Source organism: Lathamus discolor, chromosome 5 (genome assembly GCF_037157495.1).
Source record: "Lathamus discolor isolate bLatDis1 chromosome 5, bLatDis1.hap1, whole genome shotgun sequence".
NCBI classification, from domain to species: domain Eukaryota; kingdom Metazoa; phylum Chordata; class Aves; order Psittaciformes; family Psittacidae; genus Lathamus; species Lathamus discolor.
The window spans coordinates 91321708-91335266 of NC_088888.1; the positions used below are offsets into that span (position 1 = coordinate 91321708).

At 41.2% G+C, this 13559-nt stretch overlaps 1 protein-coding gene across 1 annotated transcript; it reads right to left on the reverse strand.

The window, feature by feature from the left end:
* Positions 1–49: 49 nt before the first annotated feature.
* Positions 50–13011, reverse strand: ALKAL2 (ALK and LTK ligand 2). Its single transcript, XM_065681556.1, has 6 exons — positions 12877–13011; positions 11805–12136; positions 9294–9347; positions 9087–9167; positions 7049–7115; positions 50–1069 (listed from the first exon to the last, which is right to left on the reverse strand). Exons 2-5 carry the CDS (start codon positions 12061–12063, stop codon positions 7051–7053), a joined length of 459 nt encoding a protein of 152 aa, XP_065537628.1. The 5' UTR covers positions 12064–12136; positions 12877–13011; the 3' UTR covers positions 50–1069; positions 7049–7050.
* Positions 13012–13559: the final 548 nt, after the last annotated feature.

Below are 13559 nucleotides of genomic sequence, written 5' to 3' on the forward strand. Positions count from 1 at the left end.
TTGGACGTTTACTGATTTTTATTGCCTGGCAATAGCATAAATAAGACTGCAGGTTTCTTTTTCCCTTTTTTTTTTTTTTTATTTTATTTTTTAACATGCAAACAAAACCCTGAAACAATCATTGGTCATAAAAAAGATTATGAGGCTGTAGAGAATTGGAGCAGCCTTGTGGTCTGGACTTGAACACACAGATTGGTCTGTCCTCACAAATCGGTATGGAGTGTTCACATGACCAGACTCCTGAGGTGGGTATACCTTTCTTTCTCATTCTAGGGAAACTCTGTGTACACTCGAATCTCTTACAGAAAGAGGTTTGAGTGTGGATAAATGATAGCAGCTACCAGAAGATAGTTTATCTGGATTCAGTGAACAGAAAGTGAACTGAGAACAACTTAATACCAAACACTTTATTACTTACGCTTATTATTTACAGTATTTACATATTGCACGTTCGCTGGAATGTTTTATACGTTTATTATATAAAGTAAATTAATGGCAGCTTGTGTTTGTGTACAAAATCCATGCTCCACTGTCCCAAAAAATATGTCTGCTTGGAATCACGTTCCTGTTTGTCATGCAATTTGTACTCCTAGGGTACAATGTGACCCCAATGCAAGTCTGTTTTAACCAAACTTTTAAAAAATTGCATAAGCATGAAGGATATCAAGTGACCACAACTACTGTGGAGCAGATCTTTAGTAGTTCTAGATATACAAACGAACATTCCTTGAAATTGTAGAATTAAGCAATAGAACATCAATCTTCTTGGTGAAATATTTGTGTTTACATAATTTTTGGCAGCATTACACATCAGTTGTAAAGTGTGTTCTGTAAAGAATGGAGCATTAAGTACTACTGGCAGTTACGCTACTGTAAAGAATGTCACTGCAAACTGTTGATGACATACAAAACGCATGTTAAAAGAATTATGGGAAGTAGTCTGTCAATCTGCAAAAATAAATCTCTTGTTCACAATGGAATATGTTATAAAGGTAGTAAGTTCTATTTCCCTGTTGGTTTCCAAGGCACTTCTCTTGGTTCTTGGTATTTCTTTTCATGGTAATAACATCTGGTGGATTAAAAGAAAGAAGAAAATTGCCTTTCATCATTTTTATACTTGCATACATGTGTTTTAAGAATGTATTCCCCATACTTAATCAATAGAACTGGAGAATTCAGTAGTAACTTTGGAAAGATCCAGTAGTGCAGTTATGATTTAGCTTAGTTTAGTTCATAGCAGCCTGACTGCTAAATCACTGTTTTGTTTGTTAATCAAGGCTGAAATTTTGGAAAGGGTCCCTTTTTGCACTGGTTCATTTTAGGTAAATAGATTTGGAAAATACAGTTCTACTTATTAAAAATGTGCTTATGGTTATGTTTAGCCTTTTCTAAAAATGCAGCTGTGAAGTCAAAAAGCTTCAAGGATAGTATTAACAGATTGCAAATTTCTATCTTAATGTCTTGGTGTCTTGAAGCTTATGGTACAATGCCCAGTAATATAAATTTGTCAAGGTGGGGCTGGGAGGACCTAGGAATGATTTCATGTTTAATTGGGCCCATTAGTGAAGAAATCTGGATTCATGCAGACAAGAAACAAACAGGACGTTCTACAATTTGATCATATAAATGCAGCCCCTGGGATGTGCAAACACTAAGGCAGCACAGACTGAGGAGGAGTTGCAGGATTTGCTGCCCGTTCTGTTAACTCTTCCCAGAATAGTTTCTTGGAATGAAATCAAAACCATTTTTATGACAGCGATATCAAAATCACTGACAGAAAAGTACAGGTTTCAACCCTTTTCTCCCACATCTTTAAGCTGCCTGAGAAAATGTAGCGTAACTGTCTCTGCTTATACCTATCTAGAAATCCATCCTCCCTCTAGTAACTTCTGAATTTGTTTTCAGCGACCACATCTTCGAGACTTGCAGCAAGTCTACCCAATTTCATGTGGTTTTAAGATAACCTGTTAATGCTATTATTTCAAAGGAAAAAATGCACTATGTCTTACTGGTCAACAGGACCTGCATGGGTTCCATGCTTTTGCATGCCAAGAGATTTCAGCTGAAGCTTGTGTTTCATGGACCCCAAAAGTCCACGTAGGAGATAAAACAGAGCTGTTCTCTGATACTAGAGTTCTGCTGATGTCACTTTTCACAGAAAAAGCTTTCATATTGTCTATCTGACTATATGTAACCGTCAAATCATTTGAATGCAGAGTTGGTTGGACTTGACATAGTCCATTGGAAATTAAGCCATTGGTGCCTACAGAAATAAGTTTTAATAGTATTTAAACATATTTAGTTTTGCAATTTTTAAAAGCTATTAAGAAATGTAATAATGTTACTGAAAAGCCTAATGTAATTTTGTTTTTTTTTTTTTTCTGGCTTTGCAGATAGGACAAATATTTGTTTTTTAATATCCTTCCTTAGAGGGGAAAATGACGTAAATTTTCCTTGTCTTGCATTTTCATCTAGCTTATTTTCTGTATGTGTGCTCCTACTGTACCTTGTTTAAGGTGTGATACTTAAAAGTGATGTTTAAACATGCTTTTGCTTTGATCAGTGTGTGGTGCAACTGACAAGTTAAACACTTGAGAATTTAACAGGTTTTTTTCATTACTAATACTAATGGGAACGTGCAGCTCACTGAGGGTGAAAAATCAGAAGTAGATAGGATGCTCATTTGTCATCCATACTTGCTTTTGTATGGATCAAAAGTTGTGGGTCTTAGATTCTCAGCTAAATTGCCGTTTTCTAAATCCCTGGCATTATCAGAAACCCTTGAAAAGGCCCCAGATTTGTTATCATCGATCGATCCGTTGTTGTACTTTTTTCACATAGTTATGTTATATACGTCAGTCTAGCAAAATTAGACTGGAATTTAGCTGAAGAATGGCAGGTAGTCTTAGTGAAGATCCTGAGTGCTATCTGGCTAAAGTCTCTGGTGGGAACCTCTATCATCAGCTCATGATGATAGAATTAAACTCTAAGATAAAGCTGATCTATAGTAGAGAAGACTTTAGTGGTTTAAATATTAATGTAAGCTTTAAAATACTGTGCCAGTAGGATTTTGTAGCTCAGCTTCCATGTGCTATAAAAAAAGTTCCTTCGCTGGGTGAACATCCAGGTGGAAGTCTCCTTTAATGTCAACAGATCACAGAGATCCGTGCATTGAAGCTGATAAAGCTCATAATTTTACATCTGGTGCTAGCCACGGAGAGACCCCATAGTAAGGAAAATGCAGAATTGCCACTTAAAGTTGGACTATACCACACTAGTAAGAATGTACGCTGTCTGCCTCTTTAGTTCAAAGCAGTAGTTCTCATAAAAGACTTAAATTTGTTACTGTAGGCACTGCTTCCTGTCACCAAGCAGAGGTAATAGAACATGTATGTCATGGGAAGTAATATGTGGTGGATCTAGAAAAGGGTCTGCCTTCACTGAGTAGTATGCAAACCCCACATCTTAATTCTACCTTCACTTTTGTGAAATGAAAGCATCTGACATTTCTTGAGGGCACTTGATACTAGTTTGAATTAGAAGCTGTGTAAGAGAGAAAGCAATTAAGGGCTGTTGGTTCCATTGTTACAAAACACCTGAAGGAAAACATAAGAGCTGAAATATTCTTCTGGTTTAAGAACAGTTTGAATTAATGGCTATATTAAATGGTGTACAGGAATGGGATATTTATTGTGGTATTTCAGTTTTACCTATAGACATTTAAAGTTCTAAGTTTATCTTGTATTTTCGGCTTTTTTAACATACATTACTAGTATGGTCAATACATCCTGAGGAGTTTACAAAGATTGAGTTCCAAAGACAATTTCAGTTATCAGAGTGTTTTTGCTGTTACTGAGTTCCTGCATGGCTTACAGGTGTATAGGTATGTACTGTGACAGTAACAGATGGCTAATTCCTGTTTTCACTTCTTCCTGTTTGATCTTAATAGTTAGTTTCAATGTCTTGAGTGCTTTAAAGCTATGATAGTCCAAAATACATTTAAAGTACAAATAAAAACCAAATCCATCCTTTAATTTTTCTTCCCCCCAAACCAATGGACAGGTATCTGTATCTGAAAAACATGTAATCTTAGTTTGTGTAAGTATCAGAGAGCAATAATTCTTCTGTAGCCCAGCCCAGTCGTAAGCATCCAGTGAAATGAAAATCGCATACTGAGCAAAACAGGAAGTCTAATTTAGACCACTGTGGAGCAGTATCACATAAGATATTTTTGTTAACTAATATTCGAGCATTAGTCTGAGCTTTAGAACTGATACTAAGTAGTAGCCTTATAGCAGAAACCAGAAGTGTTTACCTATTGCCTTACTACAAATGAACTTCGTATACCAGAAAGCCATCTTAAGTATGAAATGGCTTTGAAATCTCTTCTTGCTACGTACAAGTGGTACCATGTTCAAAACTTTGCAACTTCTTGGAAATATTTTGGACTTATGATAACTACATGCTTCATGGTGAGAAAGGTAAATGGAAAAATGCAAAAGAACCTATTCTACAATTCAGTCCATGACATGACAAAAACAAATAAGGCCTGCATTATACTTCTGTGTGAGAGGAGATGTCTTACACACATAAATTGAACTGACGCAGTGGAGAAGCTGTAAGGAGGAATGGTGTTTAATTTTATGAAGACACCCTGAAGACAAGATCTCAAGGCATGTGTTGTAGATAATAGCCTTCCTCTTTACCAGTGGAAGTTACTTATGAGTGCTGATAGTAATGATTTGTGTCTGTGTGGAGAATAACAGAAGTGAGGCTTGCTATTCAAGCTGAAACATGCCTGCTAGTTAAGCCAGGGCATTGTTTGGCAAAATGAGGCAGACTTTTTTTAAAACAGACTCCCAGCTTGAGCTGTGAACTACTTCAGTTACTGTTACTTCATATTACGAGGTTGTGTTTACATGACAAGATGTACAGATAAAACTTTCTAAGGAAAAGGAGAAAAGAATTCCCTAGTCTGATATATCTGCTTATTAGTACTGGCAATAACATTAGTCACTTATCTTTCACAGGTGAGTATCATTATATAATAGCTTATTTGTTCCTTGCTTTCTGGATTTCACAATTGAAAGGTTGAATCACTAGCCTTTCTCCTATTAGATAAAAGGAGTTACCTATTGCTAACTTTTATTTGTCCAAATACTGTATGCAGTTGTTTCCAAAATTCCATCCCTGAACATATGATGTATGATGTATTCACATCCCTAGAAGTGTTCAAGGCCAGGCTAGATAGAGCTTGAGAAACCTGAGCGCGTGGGAGGTGCCCCTGCCCATGGCTGGGGGTTTGAGCTGTATGATCTTGGAAGGTCACTTCCAACACAAACCATTTTGTGATTCTATGAGTAAGAGATTCCTCTCCATGGCTGCAGGCTTCAAATTAACGCAAGTAGTGTAAAAGTTATTGAACGTTAGAAACATTCCACATTGAAGCTGGGCTAGTTTAGGTTTATTTTAGGAAGTCAGGCAGAAAACACTTAAGGAAATGTTGAGGAGTTTAGTGTAAATTCAGGATGCTGAATTACGTCTAATGTATTACCTCTGCCCTTGCCACTAGAAAAGTCTTTTCTTATGTCTAGCTGGAATCCTCTCTTGTTGCAAAGTTAAAAAAAAGTACGTCTTTTTTATCAACACTGGCCAGAAAGAATGGCTTGTAGCTACTTTTTATTAAACTGAATAGCTCCATCGTGTTTTCCTGCAATCATCTTGTCTTTAGATTAAATAATTCCAAATCCTTTTAGCTGTTCTTGTAAATTGAGTTTTCTAGGTCTTTGGTCATCTATGTTGCACTTCTTTAGACTCTCACAAGAAGCACCTATAGGTCTTCAAGTGTGGTGTCCTTAAATGCAGTATTGCAGCAACACTGATTATTTCAGGCGGTTTATAAACAATGATTCTATTCATGAATTCTAGTATGTTGTCTTTTTTCAAGTGTGACATGGTTGTCACACTTAGTATGTGATTTACTACAACCCTTACATTTTCTACAGAACCGTGTCTGCCTATTTACAACATCCCATGTATTTCTGCAGTTGATTACTCCTACATGACTTCATAGTTCTGCTCTTTAAATTTTACCCTGTTTTAGACTATTCAGTCTGAACAGTGTCAGGGTTTAAAAAAAATAAACTAAGATGCTTAACATTTACTGCTTTTTCTCACGGACTCCCTGCAGGATGTGTATTTTGTGACAAAGTATCTTGGTTTGACAGCAGTTGTTACTGGCAAATCCACAGGGGTTATTATTTATCCCTTTGTCAGGGCTCACATTTTTGTATCAGGTAAAGGTTGAGGACAGAATGTAAATTAGTCCTTTTGTATTCTTATGTGTTGGTTTTCTAGAAATACAGATAGTTTGAAAGGGGTTCTTTTTGTTTTTTGGGGGGGTTGTTTGGTTGGCTTTTGGTTTTATTTTGGTGCATGGTGAAATTCCCCAAGTATTTGTAGGAGATAGAGGTACATCTAGGCAAAAAGGGAATAGATAAACCTGTAGATATGAGAGGTGAACACAACGAAAATGCCAAAAAGTCTGAGCAGCTTAAAGTTGGTTTATCAATGCTACTAATAATACATTTTAATGGAATTGCTTGAAAGCAACTGCAGCCTATCTGCATTTTAAAGCTTTCATGTGTATATCTATGTATATATTAAGTCATCCTAAAATGCACACCACAGATCTACAGCTGCACACAGAAAAGGGCTGCTGCAATTGTGTACTGAGTCAACTCTTGAAAAATAAGCTACAGCTGTTATGTTTTGTTCTGTAACAACACATTCACTCTGATAACTGTATGCTGCTATGAGTAATTCCCAGCTGAGGCACATGGACTTCTCTATAAAGACTTCCAGTAGGGGGTACCGTTTGCTTATTGCCAGTATTTGCCAAATTGAGACAGTTACTTCAAGTACTCTGAAAGGGAATACCTTAGCCAAAGCACAAGTGTTATTACACTCCCATAAATTTTCATGTATGTGTAAATTTTCAGTGCTTTGCTATGCAGTAGAGTGTCATTACTGCTATGAGAAAGCTTACCTTTATCCTTCCATGCACATTGGGCTTACTGCCAACCGGGTAAGAAGCCTGGCGCATCTTTTATAGTCTGTCATGAAAAGAGAGCAGAAATAAAATTACTAAAGTAACCAATTTTGCCTTTAAAAATAAAAATTTGTAACTGTTCAAATTATTATTGTTGTAAATGAACACTTTAGTTTGCAACAGTATGGAAATCAGATCCTTAGACTTAGAAATAGTGTGTAAAAATTGCATTACTGAAAGCCATGTCCAGTGGCACATATAACTATGCAACTGACTTCTGCACATGTACTGTCTATAAATAAAGAGCATGAATGTGCTTGGAGGATCTCCAAATGTATGTACCTACGAAAATTTATATATTCTTGTCTATGCTTAAATGTGAGATGTAAACATATAACTGCAGTATTTCCATGCTAGAGGAAGAATAAGTAGTGTGCATCCATCTTTAAAATCTAGCCCTCAGGGAGCAAGTCTATCAACTTAATATTAAGTAATGCAACTCCAATAAATCTTCTTCATGGAAAAACTGTTAAATTAGACAAATAACATCTCCTAGTTACAGGAATGTTGACACTTTTAATGTCTTTGGCCTTTGAATTTCTACACAGAATGAACAGAATTACCTGAAATCAAAATATTTTCAAAAAGTAACATCATACTGTGTATGATGTAGTATAAATGCAGAATTCAAGCAGGTTGTTTACCTCATTTTCCTAGAAGAAAGTTACTTTAAGGGGATGCTAGTCATACAGTCTGGTGACTAATGTTGATTTTCATTAGGCATTATTTCATTAATAAGTATCTACATCTAATGTTTCCTAGATATGCAGTGTTAACAATCCCTCACAGCATGGGTATACTATAATTGCCGTTCATATAAATTATTCTCTGTTATCCAGACATGATGGTGGGTATGTCACCTGCCAGGAGGAAAAGGCAAATTCAGACTGTAAGACCAGCTAGATTTTAGCTTTGAGTAGTGCTGAGTCAAATGATGTTTGTGTTGTGGTCCTTAAGAAAAAGGTAATGTGACCATTTCATGGTTCAAAGCAGACTAGTTATGAACAACTTCCGTCTCCATCCATGTAAACTGAATGTGATCTGGTTAGCCATTATGTGTAAATCCTTATCTTTCCCAGGTACTCCTCATGTGAAGCTTTACAAATAGGGAAAAAGTCTGCAATTCTTACCAAATATGCCTTTAAAATATATTGGGCTGAAATATTTATTAATACTTAAAACTTGGAATCTCTAACGCTTGTTTCTATTCCCAGCTCTGCTACTGACCCAACTGGTTGACCTCAGACAAGTAAAATAAAGTGTGCTTCCATTCTGAAAAGGCTGTACTAAAATAGTATCTGCTTACTAAACAGGTCCACCTCAGTATGAGTCTGAAGTAATATCTACTGGCTGATAAATGTCAATGTTTGATTTTTATTGTTTTTTTAATTCTCTTGTGCTGTCAGCACTGATGAGATCTTCTAACTTGCATTTGCTTATCTGTGTCCATCAGCTAAGCCTTAGCAAGTGACACTTTTCGAATGCACTAAAGGTTGCAAAGATTTGCTGGCAACATCAACTGGTAGATTGGTAGCTGACCAGTCAAAGAATAAAATGTCTATAAAACATATTCAACTTAAATGATCACTGAAAAGGAAATAGCCCCACTTGGATTTCTTATCCTACCTGGAACTTGCAGCACTAGAAATTAAAGGTTTGTGAGAGAGTTTTGTGAGAGGAGTTATGTGTTCTTACAAAAAGCAAACGCCTTTTGAACCACAGTCATGTACATCAGTACTGTGTTTACAGCCATTCTAAGTCGTGTGTCTGCAGTGAAAAAGCTGTGTTTCCATTTTCCTCATGGTAATGCTAATGCTGTTTTGGCAACATTGTAAAGCATACCAGGTACATTTTAGAGCACTCCAAATTCTTCATTGCGCAGAATGTAATGTAACGTATCACTAGTGGTACCTTGTAGAGCTATTAAGTTCTAGTTTCTAGGTTTTTTATGAAGGCCTCTGGCTTTGGGACTTACATGCTGGGATGGTGCAGTCCCTTGTATTGTGGTAAAGCCGATGAAAGTGTTTACTACATTTTGGGCTAAAGTAGAGTGGACCTGAAATAGAAAGAAAAGATATGTTATGAATCAGCAGAACTCACAGGAATAATAGTGCAGCTTATGGTATGTACATGAAATGATGGTTACAAATGCAAAATTAAAAAATGCAAAATTAAAACATACCTGTTAAATGCTTTAAGAACTTGTCTTTCATCCTCAGATCTCTGGGAACTATTTCTGTCAAGACGAAAAAAAAACAACAGTCACTCTGCTGCACTGGAACTGTGCTTGCCAAGCACAGGATGAGGACAGGGAATAAACTGTCCAGCAAACATCACCACTCCATCTTGACAGACGCACAGAGGTCAAAAGTCCTTTGCATACAGTAGGCCAGATTGCAAACATTTGTTTTGCATAAGAAGCCACAGTAAAATGCAATGTGAAATACACTGTGATGATGAAAGAAGTTATATCTGTTAGGTGTGCACTCGTTAATGATGATGACAAGTAAGTAAGAGTCAGATTTTAGCTCTATGGATTACATTATCAAGACTACCCAGATTTGAATTCCACAAGTTTTAGTTCATGGTTGCATATACTGCTAGTAATGAAGACTCAAAGGTATATTCAAGTATATCCACTCTTGTCACAGGTATGTTTGTACAAGCGCTGTCCTGCTGCAGTCATGAAGCTGGATTGATCTACTTACAGGAATCTCCCCCCTCCTCCTTTAGCAGTAAATAAAATTCACAGGAAATGATCCCAAGCAAATTGCTCTCTTCTGGCTCCCTACGTTTGTGGTTTACCGCCACGCGTTTTGCGTTCGGCAGATGGCAAAATGAAACTGGTTTACTGAAATCCATTTTAGCTCTAACCCTTGCTTGTGTCTTCCTGATTTACAGCTATCTTTGACTGCTTTCCGTTATCAAGTGTATGCTGATAGCATAGTGCTGATTGTGTATGACACACTACACGGTGCTTTATTTATTTGACCAAAAATGCCTGAGTAGCCTTTTTTATTCCCCTGGCACCTCTTATCAGATACAAGACAGAGAGCATTTCCATCCAGATCTGAATCACTTGTGAGGTTAGGCACTTCTCGAAAGTCATTCTTCATTTACTTCTAACTTTAGTCAGTGTGAGTAAAATTGACCTTATCATATTTGACCTAATTATGTTGTGAAGAGCATTAAAAACACACATGCTTTACTCAGAAATTTCCCCTGGGACAGGCTTACTGGGAAAGTGATGCCAAAACTGAAATACTCCAAGCAGTAGTTCCTTTTCAGAGTTGCTGGGAATAACTCCATTATAATAACAGAATGAAAAATCCTGCTTAGGAGTCAATAACACCACTACTAAATAATCTGCTCTCAAGTAGGTTTATTATTTACATAGACAACTTGGCACAAACCAGATGTTTCACGCCAATATGCTTATGCAGAGTGACCAAAAACTATGCCCATGTTCCAGGTTGAGACTGAGAGTCCTGCAGATCAGGGTTCCCTGCTCAGCTGGGCCTGCTTAACTTTTCAAAGTTTATAAAACGAAATGTTCTCACTCTGCCTATCTTAAGTGGAACAAAATTGTCTTCTTTTGTATATTCATTAATAAACCTGATGGAGAAGTAACATTTGCATGACAACCACCAACAAATGCAAGTCATGAGGATATTTGAATATGAATGAGAATGAAGAAGAGGTACAATGAAGCTTCCTGAGATCTTATTGATCTCAGGAAAAATAAAGGCAAAATAAACAGCACACTAACAAATGAAAGCCAGTTTGGGCAAAGGTGAGTAGACATCTGCTAGCAAATATTACTAACATCCCTTTCAGTAGGAAGGGTAAGATGAGCAGCAGTAATGCTGTAGGGATTTGAGAGAGACAGTAAATGGTACATTAGAGGTGGCAGTAAGAGAAGCCACATCAACTTTCAGCTAGATGCACAGAAGCACATCACAAAACTGACTGGTAACGATCCATCACTGTGTGGCTTAGTATGACTGTTTCCGGGCTGCTCTGTACAACCATGAACAAGGTCTTACAAACCAACTGGGGCTTCCACTGGAGGTTACAGAAGAGCCATTCCAACGTGTAGGAAGATGACTGAGGGTCCCAAAGTGGTCATAGCTTGCACTAAGACAGAGGAGCATTCTGTTTCCCTTCCTAGTATTTCAAAGGTGCTATCTCTGTAGTACAAAAGGGACTCATAAACAGGGCAAAAAGTTTTAATGAAGCTGAGCTGCAGGAAAGACTTCTAGCTGTGAGATCTATGAGGACATACTATAGTCCTGCAGGGGAAATTCTTACTAGGGTTGTTTCCAAGAAACACTTAAACGAAGCACATTTTAAAAAGTGATAAACTTTCAGGGAAAAGAGTGGTTTCATCCCTTACTTCTTTGGTCTCAGCCCATTTCGATTTTTTCCCCATATTAATAGGTTTTGTTCGAAGCCAGCACACAAGAAGCTGGACTTTCAGTTCAGCACACCATCCAGAGACTAAGAGACTCTGAGATGTGAATGGCGCTTTTCTATCCCAAATTGCCATCTGTGTCTCTTTCTGGTACCAAAGGGAATCTGCAGGTATTTTGAGCAGTGAATTCTTGATATAAAATTAGTAACCTGATGTGACGTCTCATTCACCAAGGCACCCTAGGGAAAAAGATCTCCCAAGTCATAGACTGTGACTTACCAACTCTCTGCTCGTCCTGATATCCTCCGTAGTCGGCCACTTCCCTTCTATCTAAGTTATAGTCGTGCTTAGAGAAGTACTGCATCCCACTGTCCTTCTCCAGGTGGTACCTTTTCAGTTCCTGAATGATCTCCATGATCAAATTTAGGAGACCCTGCCTGTCCTTCAAATCTGAGGAGTCAGTTTTCTCTTTGCAGTACCCTGCTGAGAGCATTAAGAGCACCAGCCCCAGCAGCCCGGGAGACCTCAGTCCACTCATTGCGGTCTGACCCGAAAGGTGCCGGAGCAGACGAGAAAGAAGGATCCGCTGCCGCGGGAGGCCGCCTCTTTCACTGGAAGAGAAAAACGGGGGTGGGTCGGAGGTGGGGACACTCATGGCGGTGAAATCGGAAACGTTACAGGAGGAAAGCGAGGAGGCCGCTTCGCAGCTTACGAAGCGGGGAAGGCTGCGGGCAGTGCAGCGGCCCCGCGGGAGGGCGGGCTGCGCAGCTGAGCAGAGGGCCGCCGAGCGGGCTGCCTCGGCGGGAGCCCCTCGCCCGGCGCGCTGCCGGAGCAACTCCCCAGTTGCGGCGGCGTTGCGGTGCGTCCCGCTCCGCTCCGGGGTGGAGTTGAGGAGCCGGGCGAGGGGCGACAACTTTCCACGAAGTTTCTTGCCGGAGAGCGGCGGCAGCCGCGCACCGAGAGAGTCCCCCGCCCCGCGGGGCGCCGCGCCGGGGCTGCGGGCAGGAACGGCGGGACGGGCGGTGCACGGCTGGCGGTCAGCCGTCCGGGGACAGGGAGCGGCAATGCCGGCCTTCCCTTCGCCCGTCCTTTCTCAAGGGGCGCGGACGGTCCCGGCCACCTCCACAGGGAGCTGCAGCCAGCCGCGGCGGAAGGACCTCATCCCGGGGGCCGCTCGCCTTCGGACGAACAGCTGCCCCCTGGCCAGCCCCAGGCACCAGCTGCCCCGTGCGGCTCGCGGTTAACTCCGGCGGGTTGTCACCGGCGCTGCCCCGCCGGCGCTGCGGGACGGGAGAGGTGGGCACAGAGGCGGGGAGGACGGAGGGCTGCTGGCCCTTCCCGGCTGAGTTACCTGTCTCTCGGTTCCCCGGAGCCAAGGCGTTGTTCCCCCGGGAGCCGCTCCCCGGACGGCAGCAGCCCGCGAGCAGCGCGGAGTCCCAGGTTTTCAGCGGCTGGCCCGCCCGCCCCCCTCACGTCCCTGCGCTTCGTCGTATCCACAAACTACTCCATCGCCGGCAGCCCCGGCGCAGCTGCTTATATAGGCTATAGGATGGACATGAGACGGCAGATAGTATCGACTTGGAAGTGGGTGGAAAACAATAAAAGTCCACTTGGCAACCCCGGGAGCGTCGCTGCTTGCACAAGCCCCCCCTTCCCGCCTCCCCTCCCTCCCTCCCCGGTGCCCCCGTCCCTCCCCCTCGCTCGGCTCTCCCGGGTAGGGCTCAGTCACTCCTTCGCCTCTCTCCGACGTAAAGGAACGGTCCCAAGCGTGTGTGTGTGGAGTGGGAGGGGGGGCGGCGGGAGGATGGGGGGGGGGGGGGGGGGCTGCGCCTCTCCCGAGCCTTTAATTAGAACCGCCTTGAGGAGCCGCTGAAATATTGATGTGCCTGGCGCGGCACCCGGCCGGCGGGTCCCCGGCCCCGCTCCCGCCGTGCCCCCGCGGGGGACCGGTGGCGGGGGCTGGCGGGGAAGACGCCTGTTTACCGGGAACTCCGCGCCCGGCCGCGGCGGGGAAGGGGAGGTGTTGGGGCGCGG

Coding starts and splice junctions, on each gene's coding strand:
- ALKAL2 (XM_065681556.1), bottom strand. CDS start 12,063: ATGAGTGGACTGAGGTCTCCCGGGCTGCTGGGGCTGGTGCTCTTAATG. Junction 9,348..11,804: donor TCAGGACGAGCAGAGAGTTG/GTAAGTCACAGT, acceptor TCGTCTTGACAG/AAATAGTTCCCAGAGATCTG. Junction 7,116..9,086: donor GGACTGCACCATCCCAGCAT/GTAAGTCCCAAA, acceptor TTTTCATGACAG/ACTATAAAAGATGCGCCAGG.